This window comes from Aotus nancymaae, unplaced genomic scaffold, assembly GCF_030222135.1.
Source record: "Aotus nancymaae isolate 86718 unplaced genomic scaffold, 86718_ANA_hifiasm-v0.15.2.pri h1tg000059l, whole genome shotgun sequence".
NCBI classification, from domain to species: Eukaryota; Metazoa; Chordata; class Mammalia; order Primates; family Aotidae; genus Aotus; species Aotus nancymaae.
In genome coordinates, this window is record NW_026988473.1 from 77,757,894 (window position 1) to 77,777,831 (window position 19,938).

At 42.6% G+C, this 19,938-nt stretch overlaps 1 protein-coding gene across 1 annotated transcript; it reads left to right on the forward strand.

Moving 5' to 3' along the window:
• The first annotated feature begins 3,357 nt into the window (after nt 1-3,357).
• On the forward strand, nt 3,358-19,434 carry CUNH11orf97 (chromosome unknown C11orf97 homolog). The gene is made up of 4 exons (XM_064365626.1): nt 3,358-3,670; nt 4,643-4,888; nt 8,845-8,976; nt 19,125-19,434. The coding sequence occupies exons 1-4, from the start codon at nt 3,358-3,360 to the stop codon at nt 19,421-19,423; spliced, it is 990 nt and encodes a 329-aa protein (XP_064221696.1). The 3' UTR covers nt 19,424-19,434.
• Nucleotides 19,435-19,938: the final 504 nt, after the last annotated feature.

Below are 19,938 nucleotides of genomic sequence, written 5' to 3' on the forward strand. Positions count from 1 at the left end.
TTTTTGAGACAGAGTCTTGCTCTGTCACCCAGGCTGGAGTGTAGCGGCACAATCTCGGCTCACAGCAACCTCTGCCTCCTGGGTTCAAGCCATTCTCCTGCCTCAGCCTCCCCAGTAGCTGGGATTACAGGCGTGCACCACCATGCCCAGCTAATTTTTGTATTTTTAGTAGAGATGGGGTTTCATCATGTTGGCCAGGTGGATCTCGAACTCCTGATCTCATGATCCACCCACCTCAGCCTCCCAAAGTGCTAAATTTACTTTTTAATTTTAGAATTCCCTTGTCAATATCTGTTTTAAACAACCCTGCTGAGATTCATATTGGGATTACACTAACTTTCTGGATCTATTTCAGGAAAGTTAACGTCATTATAACATTCAGTGTTACAGTTCTTGAATATACTGTAATATATTCTGTCTTATATATACTTGAATATATACTGTAATATATTTCTGCATTTATTTAGGTATTACTTTTTCTTGATAATGTTTTAGAGTATTCTGTTGGAGTCCTTTCTCTCTTTTTAAAGATCTATTCTTAATGTATTTTTTTGGGATCTTGATGCTGTTATAAATGTTATTGTCTTTTACATTCATTTTTTAAGTTTTTTGTTACTATATAAAAGTAACATTTATTTTTCTCTATTGACCATCTGTCCAGTAGCCTTGATAAATTTATTAATTCTAATAGCTTATCTGTATATTCACTTGATCTTTCTACGTATACAGCCATGTTGACAGCTAATAACCGTTTAATTTCTTCCTTTTTTATTTTTGTAATGTGGTAGGTTATATAAGGTTTTAACGTTGCATTCCCACAATGATCAAAACTTGATCATGATGTATTATCAATTTTTTAACATGCTACATTTGGGTTACTTTTGCCAATATTTTATTTAATATTTGAAATGATTTTGAGAGACATTGACCTATAATTTTTCTTTTTAGTAATGTTTTTTCAGATTTTGGTATAAAGATGAGTTGGGAAGTGTTAACATTTTTTTAAATTCCTGCAAGAGGTTGAATAGACTTGATGTGAGTTCATTCTTAAATGTTTAGAAGAATGCACCAGTAAGGCTTTTTCTTTGTGAAATGGGTTTTAATTTTAAATTCCATATCTTTAGTAGTATATTTTTATAACTACTTCTGTTAAAGCTATCTTTCTTCTTGTGTCTATTTTGGAAAATTTTTAAGTAATTTCTTTATCTAAATTGTCAAATTTACCAGCATCAAATTTTTCAAAATATCTTCCTGTCTTTTTAATACCTGTAAGATCTTTAGGTATAGATTTACCATTTCTGATACTGTTGAAATTAATCTTAAAGAAATTTTTTCAGTGAGAACAAATGATAGTTGACAGAATGAAAAGCATCTTTAAAAATGGTTTCACTTAAAATTCAGAAATATTTCTTATTTAACTTTTTTCCCATTGGTTCTTGATAAAAGTTAAGAACATAATATTAAAATAGCATGTGTCAATCAAATGAAACCTAGGCGTCTTTGCTTTCAAATTATATAAACCCATATTAGGTAAGGATATAGTAAGTATAAGTCACTTAGAATAACTTTTTGGATAGGTGAAGGCTCAGCGGAAGCCAAGGCGTGTTGGCAGTAACATAGTTGGGTGGGAATGGCCATGAATTCACTCCAAACGTGCGGGGTGAAAGTTACGCACATGCATACACACACATCAGCATCTCTGTTCAAATCAAATCTTGGGCACAATGTGAGCTCAACTACATAAGGGCAGGGATTTTTGTATGTTTTGTTCATGGCTGCATCCTTAGCACATATAATAGTTCCTGACACAAAGTAGTCATTCAATAAATATGTATTAAATTATTGAGGACGCTGAACTGCCTCGAGAAATACTGTGAGTACTGGAGAGTGATTTGAAATCAATGATTTCAAACTCATGTTAAGAAAAATCTCTCAGAAAATAGTGCAAAACCGCAGATAGAAAAAAGGAACACGGCGCTTCCATACAAACTTTTAATTGCCTCTCTTCTTCCAAATATATATGGATCTATGGTGGGGGGAGAGAGAGAGAGAGAGAGGAGTGTAATCGATCTCCAGCTTTTTCCATGTGAGGTGCCTATTCCTCCTTTGCCTTCCACCGTGATTGTAAGTTTCTGGAGGCTTCACCAGAAGCCAAGCAGATGCCAGCATCATGCGTCCTGTAAAGCTTGCAGAACTGTGAGCCAACTAAACGTTTTTTCTGTATAAATTACCCAGTTTCAGGCAGACAGCAGTGCAAGACTAGCCTAATACAACTGTCATAATAATGTAAACATTAAATATTGCTCTAGCCAAAGTTTCAGTTTATCTGTAACGGCAGTATGAAGGAGCGTAAGTATATGAGACACAAGGAGTATGAAAGAGAAGAGAAGTCTCATCTTTCATCGCAGGAAATCAACGTGATATGTAAAACCGAAAAACATAAAAAGCAGCAATATAAGGGTTTGGTATTAAAAGTGTTTGGCCCTGGAGCAGAGTGGAGACAGAGGACGTCTCCTGTGTTTGGTTGCCAGCCTTGTAGAACGATTTAATGTTGTAAAACGATGCACATTCAACTTTCATAAAACTAATGTCATAACGTCATTCTTTTTTTAAGGACTACAAAAACCAAAACCAAGACAAAAGCCACCTTATGCTCCAAATAAAACCCTTCGTTTTCCTATTTGCTCTTTAAGTGAAGATTTGCTGAATTCGATTTCATCTGTGAAGTTAGTTATTAGTTTGTTATTAGTTTTGTGACTACGAAAGAGCTTGGAAACTACAATTTGCTTAATAGTAATAATAGTAATTTACAGTGTGAAAGTTGGGAACCCTCGATATTAACATGCTCAGCGTCGTGGTGTGTGTGTAGCGGGGAGCGGGACGCGACAGGCACAGGGCTGCGTGAAACCGGCGACGGGGCCCCGCGCTCGCCTGCCCAGCGCTCCCACCCCCGCCTTTCTGTTCTGGGCGCTGGTCCCTCCGTTCTGCCGGCTCCGGGACCAGACTGTCTGGGTCCACAGTCCAGCGGCGCCGCCTCCTCTCTGTGCGGCCTCAGGCAGTTTCCTCCGCAGTTTCTGAGTCTCTGATTCTCTGTCCGGGAAGAGGGAAGCGTCTCTTGCGGAGCTCGTGTGAGAAACTAACAAGAAACTAACGGGAAGTCCTTCGCCGATGCTGGTAACGGCCGATCTGCAGCTGCAGCGCCCCCTGCGGCGCGCGGGACACCTGCGGCCCCCGAAGGGCGGCCGGGCCGGGACGGACCCGCGGTCACTGGGGCTACCCGGGGGCCTCGTGCGCCAGGGCCGGCGTCGGAGCTGGGAAGGAAAGCGGGCCCGGGGTTCTCGGACGGCCCCCCGCGGCATGGCGGGCGCGCAGGCGGTGGCGGGGACCGCGGCGGTGGCGCCCGAGGCGCGTCGCGACGAGGAGCAGCCTCTGCCGCCGGCGGGCCTGGGGTGCGCGGCGCACAGGGAGCCCGGCCAGCAAAGTGAGTTCGGCTCCCGCTACGGGAGGAGGGCGCGGAGCACGCGGGGCCGGGCAGCTGCGGGAAAGCGCGGGGGCACCGGCTGCGAAGGTTTGGGGCGGGGCCGGTGGAGCTGCTGGTTTCGGCGGAGCCAGAGGGGACACGGCGCTGCGGCACAAAGCGTCGCTTCATCTTTCCAAGGCCTCCTTACGGGTAACCTGCCTGAACCCACGGTCTAAGCATCAGCTCCGAATTAATGGATAGCGGCATCATTCCGGCAGGAATTCACACACACACACTCACACACACACACTCACACACACACACTCACACACACACTCACACACATTCACTCACACACACACTCACACACACACTCACACTCTCACACACACTCACACACACTCACACACACTACACTCACACACACACTCACACACACACACAGATGTGTACCATTTTATACACACATTTGTATATGTTTGTGTACACACCCTTAGAAACACACAGCTCATTTTGCCAGTTATTTCGTTTTATAGATCAGGAAATTGTGATCTAGACCAGAGGAAGGGAAATGACTTGCCACAGGCAGTCAGTGCCCGGGAAATACTTAAACCACTTTTTTTTTTTTGAGACGGAGTTTCGCTCTTGTCACCCAGGCTGGAGTGCAATGGCGCGATCTCGGCTGAGCGCAACCTCCGCCTCCTGAGTTCAAGCAATTCTCCTGCCTCAGCCTCCTGAGTAGCTGGGATTACAGGCACACGCCACCATGCCCAGCTAATTTTTTGTATTTTTAGTAGAGACGGGGTTTCACCATGTTGACCAGGATGGTCTCGATCTCTTAACCTCGTGATCCACCCGCCTCGGCCTCCCAAAGTGCTGGGATTACAGGCGTGAGCCACCGCGCCCGGCCCTTAAATCACTTTTAACTTCCATTTCTTGGACTCTCAGTCTACAATTACCCAATCCTTTGAACTCTCATAATTATGGGCCACATTTGAACGCACTGTTCTTTCCTCTTTGCCCTGCCAAACGCCCAGTATTCAAACAGGTAAAGACAGTTCTGGTCCACAGCCACAATGGAAGTGGTTGTAATTTGAGTCCTAGTCCGGCTGCCACTCACCCATACTGTTTCATGAATTAACAGTTATTTCACGGCATCTTGCACCCACAGGTCTTCAGCAGGTGCTAAGGATGATGGTGAGAATAACAGTCCGGAGGAACAGAGTAGTTTCCAGGCCTCCTGCAACACCTCCTTGATTGCCTCTCTGGAGAGCAGACTGGGGCTCTCCCGGGTTCCTCTGCGCTGGCGGGCCCCAGGAGGGAGGGTTGGGCTAAACCACACACTCTCCTCCCCAGAGACCTCATCAAGGAGTTACAGAACCACTGCCTTCTTGGCGAAAGGGGCCTCTTCCGTGAGCATCAGCTCCGGTGTGACTATAAACTGTCATTCCTTTTGGTATTATTATGAGCAGCATTCAGAGGCCTTGCTTAGAGCACCTAAATTCAGTATATTTGGGTAACGGAGATTCTTTACTCCTACTTAAAATTATTATTATTATTATTATTATTATTATTATACACCTGTGTTGCCCAAGCTGGAGTGCAGTGGCATGATCTGGGCTCACTGAAACTCCACCTCCTGGGTTCAAGTCATTCTTGTGCATTAGCCTCCCGAGTAGCTGAGATTACAGGCACACACCGTCATGCCTGGCTAATCTTTTCGCATTTTTAATAGAGACAGGATTTTGCCATGTTGGCCAGACTGGTCTTGAACTCCCAGCCTCAAGTGATCCTCCTGCCTCAGCCTTCCAAAGTTCTGGGATTACAGGCATGGCCCACCACACCTGGCCTCCTACTTAAAATTCTATCAGGAAACTTCCCCATTAAAGATGCTAGTATCTAAGTTTCTTTAGTCCTGTGGCTTTTGGAATGAAAGGTGGGATTAACATTCACTCATCAATTTAACATATACTGAGCCTTTACTACTTGCCAGGCATTGGACAAGTTGCAGGGAAAGGACTAATGACCTAAGGCAGGCGTCCAAACTTTCACAAGCTCACAAAGTTGGGGTAGGAAAATGAAAGAGCTTCTGCCTCATCCTCCCTCAGAACCTGCTTTTAGACCTCAGCCTAAGTGGAGACAGGCTGTTCACACAAACACAATAGGCTCTTTCAATTTTCAAACGTCTCTAACTATTGGAAAAGCCTTCACTCTCTCGACATCTTCTACCTCCTAATCACAGACCTGCTCTCAAACACAAAGTGTGGTCCTTTCCCATGTAAACAGCCTTGAATTATATAAAGGTGGCTCTTTGAACACCAACCAAATCTTTCACAGACTTAACGTCACCTTTATTTTATTAATTCATTTTTGTCTTTTTTTTTTTTTTTTTTTTTTTTTTTTGAGACGGAGTCTCGCTCTTGTTACCCAGGCTGGAGTGCAATGGCGTGATCTCGGCTCACCGCAACCTCCGCCTCCTGGGTTCAGGCAATTCTCCTGCCTCAGCCTCCTGAGTAGCTGGGATTACAGGCACGCACGACCACGCCTGGCTAATTTTTGTATTTTTAGTAGAGACGTGGGCCATGCTGGTCTCAGACTCCTGACCTCAAGTGATCCGCCCACCGCGGCCTCCTAAAATGCTGGGATTACAGGTGTGAGCCATCGCACCCAGCCAATGTCACCTTTAAGATCACTTGTAGCGCTTGCTGTAACCTGGCTGGCTGGCCACTTCCTTCAACAATCTCCATTTTATTAAACCACTGAAACCTCAAGGTATGAACTGATTAGTAGAGTGTGGTGGATCTATAACTATGGGCTGTAATAAACTATAAACCATTTTTAATAATCCTAGGAGTTTGGGAGACTCAGGTAGGTGTGGCTTCTCATTTTCATGATTTTAGTTTTATGACTTAAGGAAGCTACTTTTTCAACTATAAAACAGGAATAATTATACTTGCCCATAGGTCATTGTGAGAAAGGGAAATAATCACATACGTAAGATGCCTCGGGCATGGCAGCACTCAGTGAATTGTAGCAATTGTTATTAGCTCTTGGCAAAAACAAAACAAAACGCTGGAATAATATTGTTCCAAAAGAAAGTCTGGAATAATGTTGCCCTTAGTCATTCTTCTCAGTGATCACAGCTCCTCATCGTCTATAAACACAAGATATCTATCGACCGATCTACTCAAAATGCTGGTAAAGATCAGCATCAAACTGCTATGTTAGAGTGTGTAGATATTTCTCTCTTTTTCCTTTCTTCTTTCTCCTTCTTTCATTTCCTTCTCCTTCCTTTTTTCCCCTTTCTCCTTTCCTTTCCTCATTCCTTTCTCTCTCCTTTCCTCTCCTCTTGTTCCCTTCCTACCCAAGTCTGTGGAACCTTTTTCTGCCTGAAAGTTCCGCCTCTCCTCCCTTCCCTCCTCTCCCCTCCCTTCCCTCCTCTCCCCTCCCCTCCCTCCTCTCCCCTCCCCTCCCTCCTCTCCCCTCCCTTCCCTCCTCTCCCTCCCCTCCCTCCTCTCCCCTCCCCTCCCTCCTCTCCCCTCCCCTCCCTCCTCTCCCCTCCCCTCCCCTCCCTCCCCTCCCCTCCCTCCTCTCCCCTCCCCTCCCTCCTCTCCCCTCCCCTCCCTCCTTCTCCTGAGCAGGAGACCCTCGCCCATACTAGCTCCTCAGTACTCTCCCAATTATCACAATTCCTCAAATCACCTTCAGTGATTTCTTCTGTACATTTTCCTAGCAACAGGCCTGGAATTTGTCAGAAGATCTGAACTGAGAGCGGGTGATCTTAAGGCTTAGCTTTTTTCCGAACCCTTTTTCTGCCTGGAGACCATGATTTAACAGAAGATTAAACCGAAGTTGGGCTTCAGTAAACTGATTCCATATTTTATTCATACGACTTCCAACGTTGGGGAAACAAGAGCGAGACTCTGAAAGCGTGTAATTCTTACTTTTTCATGCCTGAGGGTGTGTCTGGTGCTCACGATCGGGAACGACCTGGGGTCACTGCCGGAAGCAGCAGCTCTCTTGCCGCCTCGGGCCAGTCCGCATCCCCCTCAAACTGACTGACTTGTGTTGTTTATTGATTAGTCTGGAAAAGATGAGACACCTGCCCATATATTTGTGAGTCTAAAATCAAATCTTAAACAACTGAAGTATCTGGTCGTTTAGCTTTTCAATGGTCCCTTGAACTGAGCTTTCGGGTACTGACATTAGAAGCATCGGTTGACTGACGTTCGCGGTGACCGTGTAACTGCATCGACAGACGTGCGCACAGAACAGTCTTTAGTTGAGCTTGAATTGAACAGTGCTTAGTTCTAACTGAACACACATTTGTTGAGCATCCGTTATGATGCCAAGCTCTGTTCTATGACTCTGATGAACTGAAGAGACAACACCCCTGCCCCTATGAAGTTTGTGGTCTGGTAAAGAAGACAGATACTAAGTGAATAGCTACACAAACAATTGTATACAAAGAAATGAAGCTGTATACAAATTGCAGTAAGTAAAATGAAAGAAAAGAGGAAGGTGCCATGATAAAAACTTATTTCTAGGTTGTGGAGTGAGGGCAAGTTTCCCTAAAGAACTGATGTTTAAGCAAAGAGCTAAAATTTGAGTAGAAGTTATGTAGGCAAAACCAGGAGAGAGGCAGCTCACGTGGCAGAAACAGCATGTGTAAAGGTAGAAATGGGCAGAAAGGTCACATGGCTGGAGCTCAGAGAGCAAGAGAGAGAGGCTGGCGGGAGAGACTGGGGATATGGGTAGGCCCAATGGCACAGAGCTCTTTTATGCCTCTGGAGTTCTGACATCTGGGCTGAGCAGAAGAAACGTAGCTGTGGTGTTTAGAACAAGTAATCCAGTCCTGGACTGTTGCAGTCACGTCCTATAGGTCCAGGTTTGGAGGCCAGAAAAAAGTCCTACGTCCGTTAAGTGTTCACTGCTGCATTTCAGTTTCAATCTTTTAAAATGATGATTTAAAAATGCTGAGATTTCGTTCTCTCTTCTGCACCTGGCTTGCAAGCTCCATACACACATCTGTCTTATTCAGATTGCTCTGTCTACAGCCCGTAGCCAAATGCCAGTAACAGAGGAGGTCTTTAATAAGAATGCATTGAATAAACGAGCGTGAGTTTTCCTGAAGCTAATGAGAGAACTCTATCTATTTCTTCGTAACACCTAAAAGAGGTACCTGAAACCTACCTTGCAAGTTCAGGAATTACATGAAAGTGTGAAGTCCCAAAAGAACCAAAAGTTCCCATGGAAGAGATTGTTCCAAGATAGAGCCTTCAGGGCAAATTGTCTGATATCTGTATGGAATAATATGTCTTCTTTAAAAAACTAGTTATCAGGTAGATATAATGACTAGAAGATTGGACAGAATTTATACTAAGTAATTGATTTTGTTAATGCCTTTATAGGAAAGAAATTTTTATATTGCGAGCCACATAAGAGAATTAAGGAAGTACTGGAAGAAGAACTTTATATTAAGAGAGATGAATGCCACATTAAAAATCCAGCTGCAGGTAATCTCAGTGACAAATGAAGTATATTTGTGAAATGCATATAAAACTGCCTATTTGATGACAGAATATTTTATTATAAAGCCATACTATTGAAAGAAAAATAGGTTTTTGGAAAGTTCTTGAGCTAGTTTATAATTATTTTGCTTATATCCAAATAAACCTTTATATCTAGAAATAAATGAGCTAGATATCAGTATGTACTTTGCTGTCCCATTTTTTGGTGGAGTGATTTCTATTTAATGGCATGTACAATTTTTTCCAAGTGCCTGAAAAACACAATAACATCTTTAATTTTTATCAATATAGGTATGACCAGTAACACTGGTTTTCAAACTTTAGCTTGCATCAGAATTCCCTGGGAGTTTGTTAAAGGCAGATTGCTGTGCCCCATACATCATTTCGGATTACATGATACATGTGCCCACATTTCCTTCCTTCCTTCCCTCCCTTCCCTCCCTCCCTCCCTCCCTCCCTCCCTCCCTTCCTTCCTTTCTTTCTTTCTTTCTTTCTTTCTTCTTTCGTGTATCTGGCTCAGTAGGTCTGCAGTGGGGGTCAAGAATTTGGATTTCTACAAAGTTCCCAGGTGATATTGATGCTGCTGGTCCAGTACCCCACTTTGCAAATCACTGACTCAGAAATACTAAGTCATTTACATGATCAAATTATCCAAGGATTTTATCCCATAGAGGATCTGAGCATTGATCGCCTTTGTTGATAGTTCATGTGTGAAAAGAGATGCTCTAAGAGATCCAGAATCCCAGATGTTGGTTTGAAACTGCTGGCACCCTTCATTTTCATGGTTCCTTCTCAAGGATTGCTAGATGCATATTTCATGCTCTCCAAATTATCAGATTTTTATTGTGACACTCTTGGGTATCAGCAGTTGCTAGAAGAAATCACAGAACCATTCCACAGACTCCCTCATTCAGAGAACTTGACGTTTTCTGTGGAGAATTGTTGGTCAACCTGCAGGTGAGGTCCAAATTCACTAAGGATTCCTAAGAGAGATGCTGCAGGCCCAGAAGTCCATCATTTCAGATTACATGATGTATGTGCCCACATTACATTTCCTTCCTTCCTTCTTTCTCTCCCTCCCTCCCTCCCTCCCTCTCTCCCTCTCTCTCTTTCAACAGCTATGTCACCCAGGCTGGAGTGCAATGGTACAATCTCAGCTCACTGCCACCTCCGCCTCCCGGGTTCAAGCTATTCTCCTGCCTCAGCCTCCTGAATAGCTGGGATTAGAGGTGCACACCACCACGCCTGGCTGCTTCTTGTATTTTTAGTGGAGATGGGGTTTCACGTGTTGGCCAGGCTGGTCTTGAACTGCTGACCTCGTGATCCGCCTGCCTCAGCTTCCCAAAGTGCTGGGATTGCAGGCATGAGCCACCGTGCGCGGCCCTACTTTACATTTCTCAAGCAGACATAGAAACTCCTTTGAATATTCTCGTATCACCCATTCTTACAAAAGGAGAGACCAGTAAAATGGTAAAATTTGCTCCGGTATCTTCAAGGAAAGTTTTAAAGTCTATTTTGACCTTAATGAATGAATGTGGAATGACCTACTAGATTTCAGCTGGGAAACTCTGCCAACATGTACAGTTTTCCTGGTGTGTAAAATTTTTTTCTAAGTGTACACTGTTATATTTTGGATTTATCTTCACTGTTTTAAAAATGTACATAAAGCTAGTGTATACACTATTTGTATGTTTTATTATTCTTATTGGATACATTTGATTATGAGACAGTCTAAGTGAATAGGATATATCATTTGGTTTATAAAAATTCATTTTCCTAAGCAATCTTTTTATATCCTTTATATAAAATGAAGACCGTCTGGGCTGCTTTTTAAAATAATATCCACTAGAGGTCGCCCAGAGATACTATTTTAGCCTAGAAAACTCTCAATGCTGACAATAGATTCTGTTAAGTTTGGGTTTTAAAAGACTCTACTTATGGGAAATCCTGCTCTTTTTAAAATATATATCATGGCTAGACGCTACATACCATTGGCCAGAACGGGGAATTAGCACCTAGAGAGGTTGCCACCTGCTTTCAGCCCAGCCCGAGAGCCTGGAGCCAGCTTTGGACCTTCACTTCTAGTTCAGTTTGTAGTGACCCCTCCTTTAAATATCTGATGACAGCCATGGCTTCTTTTCCTGGAAGACACATCTTGTCACCTACATGCAGAATTCTACATAAAACTTTTTAGAGAATTGTGTGGTTCCTGTAGCTGCTATTCCCAGATGTTAAGGATAAGTGCGTGTTACCCATTTTCCCCACGTACTTGCTTCTCTTTTGCTACTTCATCTGTTCTAATTAGGCGTTTGTTCCCATGAGTCCAGGGAAACTGTTCTTTCCCGCATTGCAAACAGCTTCCAGATCCAATGACCCCCCCCATCATACTCAGCCTCCCTGTAACGTCTGACACAGTTGTTTCCTCCTTCGCTCTAAAAACAGTTTCTCAGCTTGGCCTCTAGGTCACAATGCTCCCGTTTCCTGGTGTTGCTCCGACCTCTTTAGCTATTCTTTCTCCATCTTCTTTGCTGGGACTCTCCCTCCTCCTATCCTGTATAATTTGGAGGACTCAGTCATACATAGGCTCTTTTCTCTACCTACATTCACACCTTGGGAGATCTAGACCTATTGGGCTAATGACTACAACATTTTATTTCATTTTATTTTATTTTTCGAGACAGAGTCTCCCTCTGTCATCCAGGCTGGAGTACAGTGGCACAATCTCGGCTCACTGCAACCTCTGCCTCCTGGGTTCAAGCAGTTCTCTGCCTCAGCCCTCCAAGTAGCTGGGATTACAGGCACCTGTTACCACGCCTGGCTAATTTTTGTATTTTTAGTAGAGACAAGTTTTCACCATCTTGGCCAGCCTGGTCTTGAACTCCTGACCTCATGATCCACCTGCCTCGGCCTCCCGGTGCTAGGATTACAGACGTGAGCCACTGCACCTGGCCCGACTCCAACATTTTGTTAAGCCCATCCTATTACTTTTCACCTTAAATCCCAAAAAACTATTTGATTCTCCACTTGGATATCAAATAGACGTCTCAACCTTAAGATGTCCTGAACAGAGCTCTTATTCTCTACCCCCAGGCTTTTAAAAAACCCGTAGGTCTTTTCCATATCATGAGATGGTACCACCAAACACCTAGAAGTCGAGTCCTCAAACTTCATATCCAGTCCATCAGCCAATCCTGTTGAATTGAATATATATCCTAAATCCCCCACTGGCACCCTTGCCAAGCCACTGCCACCCCTTTCAGGCCTGGCAATGGCCTCCTAAGCCTCCACTGCTGCCCGTGCTACTGTTAATTCTCTGTGCTGAAACCAGAAGGATCTTGTACAAACATAAATTGTTACATGTCACCTCCATGTGTAAAGCTGTCTGATGGCTTTTTATTATTCTGAGACTAGATTTCATTCCCCCATGGCCGCCTCACCTCTCTGATCTCATCTCCTATACTCTCCCACTCCACCTGAACCACACAGGCTTTCTTGACATTGTGGAACATGCAAACCAATTTTCACCCCAGGACGTTTAAACATTACCCAGACATTCAAATGGCTTCCTCTCTCTTCATTCAGGCTTCAACGGCATATGCCATCTTCTCAGAGAAGCCTTTCCGCTCCACCAGGTCAAAATAGAAAACCGCCTTCCAAGTCACCCTCCAATCCCTTAGACTACTTTCTTCCTTCTCTTGCTTTCTATTGCTACCTGAAATTTTATGCAGACGGTCCCCAACTTATCATAGTCCAACTTATGATTTTTCAATGTGACGGTGTGAGAGTGATACATGTCAGTAGAAACCCTACTCCAAATTTTGAATGTTGATCTTTTCCTGGGCTAGCGATATGCCATTGGATACCCTTTTGCAATGCTGGGCAGTGGCCACGAGCCGCAGCTTCCGGTTAGCCGTTCTAAGGTAAGTGTTCCGAGCATGTTTAAGGTAGGCTAGGCCAAGCTATGATGATGTTCGGTAGGTGAGGTATATGAAATGCATTTTCTACTGAGAACTTTTCAACTTATGAAAGGATTTTCAGGCTGTAACTCCATTGTAAGTCGAGGAACATCCGTATTTCTTTATACACTTCTTTATTGACTATCTCTCCCACTAGAACACAAGCTACCTGAGGATAGGGGCTCAATTTTGCTTATGCCAAATCCTCACAAAGCTATATGATACTGATATTCTGATCCCCATCTTAGGGTGAGTTAACTGAGATTTTGAGAGTTTTTTTTTTTAACTTGCCCAAGGTTATACATTAAGTAGCAGAACCATATCCAAATTCAGGTCTGACCGTGTCCCCCCCATTCCCGTTGACTTTGTACTCACTATGGTGTCTCTGGTGACACGTTATGGCTAAATGCAGTGGACACTGTTTTGCCTCAAGGTGGCTTGAGAGTTCTGCACCATTTGACATAGTCGATGGCTCTCTGCTCCTTCCTCAAATTCCATGATCCTGAACTGTCCTGGTTTCCCTCTACTTCATTCTCACCCTCCCTTAAGCACTCTTTTTATTCACTCCCTTCTCCAAATCTTGATGTTTATCATAGTGTTGCCCACACCATTCCATTCGCTTTCCTGGGATCTTCTCATACTTTCCACTACGGCCTCCCTGGGATGCCTCTGAAACGTGTCTCTCCGGGCTAAACTACTTTTCCTGGATGTCCCATAAGTCATAAGATAAACTCAGGCCCAACATGTCTAAAACAAAACTCACACCTCTCCCCGACTTGCTGCATCCCATATATCACGCAACCCAATGAATGGCACGGCCTAAGGTCCAAATGCAAAACCAGAGAGCCATCCTCTATCCCCACACCAGACTATCGTGTTCCACATTTAATTAGACCGTGAGGGTTACCTTAGTTTGGCTCGAGATCCCAAAATGTTGACCCATATGCCAGGTTCACCTTGCAGATATATTTATTTGCCCTGCAGTATAATTTTTAAGTACCTGAACCAGTCGTCAATATTTAAAAATTAGAAATTTTATATATAAATCTAGATGTCTAGATTTCATTGAGTGGGGATGGAGCAGGGAGGATAAAGGATGATTTGACAACACCAGGGCGCCGTTTGCACCAGGCCACAGTGGCTGTGGTTGGGCTGCGACGCCCCCTGCTGACCTTCCCACTCCACTCTTCCGCATCCTACACCAAGTTCTCCACTCCAGTGGGAAACATCACAAGTTATGTATGTTCGTGTGCCTACTGCAGGTTTTTTCTTCTTATTGTAGAAGTAGGAAAAATTGCTTCTCTTGTATGATGCCTTCATCAAAAGTAGTAAAAAAAGGAAAGACTGAGAGAACAAATTATTTCTTACCCTTGGCCTAGCCAGCTTTACTTCCATTACATGCCTGGCCTCTTCCTATATGTATCTGAATTTGTGATTTTGGATAAATACTGCATACTGTTTTGTACATATGCCCAAGCCTGTGTAAGTTCTAGTGACCCCAACATATACGCATGGATCTAAGCATATTTGTAGAAATGCGTGAATTGGCAGGGTTTGTTTGAATTTTAAGTCAATCAACTCCACACACTGTCACAACAAAGTCATTATTGTTGAAGGCGAGATTTCAATAAGAGTCCAGACTGGATTTTCCTTAACCATACACAAAATACTGCAATACTGGGTATGTAGCAACGCGTGGGTAAACTTATTGAAGGGTCTATTAAGACGGCAATCCCTCCTGGAGGTAACAACTTAAATTATAGCACGTCTTATTTTTGAATGAGTTAACAGTGACAATTATGGAAGTATCCAGAAGCTGTGGGATTATTTCTGTGCTTTTTCTCTTCTCCTTTGCTTGAATGAAATTAGTAAAAAATCAAAGGATTAAGAAGTTAAGTTTATGGACGTTTAATAGAATGAACATTGTATTTCTTACTGTCGGTCGCACAGCGAGGGGACTCGGGAGACAGAGCTGTCCAGACAGGGGCTCTTACTTGAATGAGCTGTGCTATTTGTTCTCGTGGTCAGGTTGTGATGACCACAAGTTAATAAGGGCTGTGAAGACACTGAAATGGACAAGGTGTGTCACGTGGTTGTTACTCTGCACTCTATACTTGGGTCTAGGGAACGCCATCACTGACAATAGAAATGATGGGCTGACAGACCTAAGTGCTCCCTTCTCTAGACTTTTGATTCCTTGAGGGCTCCTGATGCGGTGGTACATGGGCTGAGTTAGAAGCACTGGACGCTGGGATGAGAGGTAGGGATGTTTCTTTATGTGATGAATTTGATGTTGGGAATTATGACGATGATAATAATAGTAGTAATGGTTATCATTTACAGAGTATCTTCTGCAGATAATTTTTTTTTACAAATTATATCTTTTAATTCTTTCAATAAGTTAGCGAGATATCTGCTCGTTTAATTCACATTTTGAAGAGCTTGGAGCTGAGGCTCAGGGGGGTGCAGTGACTTAGTGTCATATTGATACCTGGATGCAGGTTTGTCAGAGCTAATGTTGTTGCTCTTGGCCACTGAGTTCTTCTATCTCTCTTTAAAACGTAAGATTGTGCCCTCAGAAAGGAACAGAGATTTGAAATTGATTTGGTAGCAAATACAGTTTTCTTCAATTAAAAAAAGAAATGTTGCCAGTTTTCTCTAGGTTCAGTTGCAGTTTAGCCTCCAGGTTCAAATTTGAGGTAAAACAGGTTTCAGAGGCTTTCCTCGTTCCTATCAGATACGGGCAAAGAACCTGGGTCTACTTGAAAAGGTTACCCTCACCCTGAAAAAAAAAAGGAGTGTAATTTTCTCTTCAGATCTTTTAATAAAATAAAAATGCAATTTGGGGAACTTATAGAACTTTCTGGATAAGGAAGAATTTAGCTGATGTCTATTGTTCATGTATTCTCAGTGATTTCTTGAAGATTTTCCTTTCCTTACAACTTTTCAAAAAGAAAAATGTTGGATTGGCTGAGAGCAGTGGCTCATACCTGTAACCTGAGCACTTTGGGAGGCCGAGGCAGGCCAATCACACGAGGTCAGGAGTTCGAGACCAGCCCAGGCAACATGGTGAAACCTTGTCTCTACTAAAAATACAAAAATTAGCCAGGCGTAGTGGCATGTGCCTGTAGTCCCAGGTACTCTCGACGCTGAGGCAAAAGGATTGCTTGAATCCAGAGGCAAATGTTGCAGTGAGCCGAGATCTTGGCACTGCACTCCAGCCTGAATGTCAGAGCAAGACTTTGTCTCAAAAAAAGAAAGAAAGAAAGAAAGAAAAATGTAGGCTTGTGAGATGTGCATTATGGAACTACTGCATTTATTGTATTGTCTATTTTTAAACTATTTCTGTATTTCTAAGAACTTCTATAAAGGACTTTGTAGAAATAAAGTGATGTATTAATTTAATGTTTTCAAGTTGCAAAGGCTTTTGTATTTTTCTGGCTAAAACCTACAGAGGTTATAGTAGTCATGAAAAATTTGATTAGTAAACTTATTAATTTTCCCCTTACACAACACTTCCTTTTCCAATGGATTTCAGAAGTGTATTGCCAAATATATCAATGTTTGTCTCTATGTGCCTTAATACATGAAAACTTAATTTTGAAACCAGTTTATTTACTGTTTTAAGTACGAGCTTAGAAAGTGCAAAATGCCGCTAAGCACGTGTGGGTATATTTGTTATTTATTACTTCATTCAATTAAAACTTTTCAGCACCTACAATATAGGAGAAATTTACTAGGCACCTAAGGCATGTCAAGACAGGTATGGAGCCTGGGAGTTACCAGACATAAATTAAAATTACTTAAATTTTTCTTTCTCTAGTCAAATCTCTGACCTTGTTTACGCAAGAGAAGTACAGACAATATGGCTCTGAACTGGCTTTTCAAGCTCCAATGTTCACTATTTACAGTCCAGAGGGAGCTGAGAGGAACTAAAATGTTTTGAAGGAGTGATCTCGTCTTCCCTATAAGACCGGACTAGTTCCCACTGGCTAAAATTTTTGGCATAAAGACATGGTTTAGTAATTTTAAAATTCAGGATAAAAATACACCTATACAGGTTTCTGAGTAGAAGGTGCTGGAGGCGTGAGAAGCAAAGAGAGAAGAAACATCTCTAGAGGATTCTGAGCGGTCGGAACAGATTGGATTGTTCCCTTCTAGCTTCTCCCCTTGTGCCGCCGCCCTTCTCTTTTTCAGCTGAGAGGAGCTGACGCTTGAAGTCTTTCTGGCTCTGTGCCCCCTTTGTCTGCCTTCTTCCTTCTGGAACGCACATGCACTGAGCTGAGGGAGTTACGTTTCCTTAAAAGCAGCAGCTGCCTCAGAGGGCACCATGTTTTTTTCTAGACCCCCTTTTCTTCAGTCAAAAATATCAACTTCTGTGACTTCTTCACCCAAACATCACTTCAAATGTAGGTAGGGCTATTATTTTTTTTTCCAGCGACCATTATCCCTGAATATAGTAAATTTTTATGCATAACCATATTTTGCTTTGAGCGTTTCTAATGCATTTCTGAGCATCTGTATTTATATTTCAGGTATTTTCTCTATGACATTCTTGTGATTGCAACTGAAAATGCATACTTACATTTGACTAGTACAATTGTTTCTTCTAATTTGATGCGATTTGTCTGCTCAGTTCTGCTTCCTGATTTTATACTGCTTTCCATGCCCTGGATCATCACAAAGTGTCAATCACAAGTCCAAATCTATTTTCTTGGTCTCCCACTGAGTATCACGCACTGGGGGCATTGAATAAATGTTATGGGCTCATAAATTTGAGAGTTTATTATCTAGAGGCTGGGGAGCAGCCCTTTTCTATCTCTGAACAGGACAGAGGAGGAAACTGGCTTGAATGGCAGGGGAAGATTTAGGTTAGATAGAAGAAATAGCTTAAACTTTGTAAGGACGTTACAGAAGGAGATTGTGGAATCATTCTTGAAGGTCTTTGAAGAAAAGAGAAAGTAATCTTGACAGACAGCTTCAGCTGCTCCACTCGGGAGGGGGAAAGGAGAGGCAAGTATTGACATTCAGCTTGGCAAGGCGGTTCAATGACCGTACCTCCAGTCACGGAATCTTAGTCCGTGCTTGGATGGTAAAGTCATTGCCCCTGTGAAAAAGATAGCTGTCACTTATTGAGTACAGAGCACTTTATAGCCATCTCATCTAAATCCTACAATCATCCTTCAAGTGGATATTATTATTTTAATTCAAAAATGAGGAAACTGAGACACAGTGGGTTAAATAACTTGGCGAAAATCATACAGCTGATAAGACGGCAGAACTAAGATCAAAACCCAGATCTCCTCTGAACCCAGAGACTATGCTGCTGGTAATTACTTGCTATGGAACCCTTTAGAGAGGGATCACATATCAGCGAGGATGCCAGTGGGCAGCCTTAGATCTGTGGAGAATATTTGGCCCTAATATTTGCAGCCTTAGCAACTCACCAGAGTCCACCAACTTACTAGGCTTGGGTTGCAGTTTTCTGCACAGTAGACATTCACCACACGCTTGTTGACTGATTCTCAAAACCGAACCTGGTGATTTTAGGATATGGAGGATAACCCAGGGCGAATCTTTGCTAAACCTTATTGAATGGCATCGTGATCTAAGACCTATAAGTATCAATGGGCAAACATCGTTTTCCAGGCATTTTGCAATGTTTGAAATGCAGGATCCAGTGAGTTTATTGTTGCTGTTTTTTCAAGGGGAGAATAAACAGCATCTAGTTTGGGGCTTTTAGAAGATTCTTGAATCTATTGGATGAATTAACTATTAGATGAATTAATGTAGTGATTTTTGGTCCTATTATCTTTGGAAATATTTTCTCTTACTGTAGGAATGACATCAGAATCAGATACAGTTGACTAAATGAATTCTGTTTATTAACATTTATTCCTGATCCTTCTGTGTTTCTATACTGACTTTTCCATCTATTTGTTTAAAATTATCTAAGAGTACTGTGGAAGTTTAATTGCATAGCAAATAGTTGAGTTAATGAAATTGAATAAAAGAGTAAACAAATGACAAAGATTTGGGTGGTGTGACTAGTCAAACCAAATAAACCCCCACCCAAATAAATGAAAAAATAATCACCAATTAAATAATTTAAAAACACTTTGTGCTAAAAAGAGAATATGCTAATAATTATTTTCTTGCTTTAAAAAATATTGACAGTGGCCCTGGAAGGGATTTGGAGCATTAAAAGGAATCTCCCTGTGGGAGGCTTGAAGCCAGGACTGCCGAACAGAAACAGTTTATTGCCACAACCCAAGTACTATTCCAGACACGGAGGACTGAGAAGTAAGCCCTTGATCCCCTTGACTTCCACTGAGGCCCCTGAGGGGACGTTGCTGTTCACAAACCAGTGGTATATGCTCTGTTTAAAGATCTCAATCAAAATTCAGCCTTCCTTTGACTTGTTTCTTGAGTTGCTTTTAGTTTTGCCATATTATGTAATTATGGAACTCAAATAATAATAATTCATCTAACCGATTTACCCCCCATGGATACAACAGAAGTTCATCCTCTGAGTTACACTCATACTTTTTTCCTTGACTTTTTCTATCGACCCGAGACTTTCTAGCTCACAGTCAACCTCTGTGAAGAGGAATCCTGCACTGTCTTTTCTTCTAGATAGATGACTTTTGTTTCCCAGTGGAAATGAGGAAAGGGAAATGATGGAATGAAGGAAGAACATGGCCGCCACTTTGCTTGGCTCTCTTAGATTCACCCTATTTTAGGAATGAGGCCACTGGACTTGGCCCAGGATACTATTGTTCCTTAGTAGACATAAACTTTGGAACAAAATATTAGTCATTTCTCACTGTCATAGCCAGTGTCTGCCAGAAACATTGTAGCAGAGTGTGGGGAAGACAGAGGTCTTCACGTGGAAGCACAGTGTCCAGATGATCTAGGGACGTGCCGTGGGTACACGAATCCTCAGAATAGACCTACAACTGGGAGATTACCATGGGTAAAAAGGGAGAAG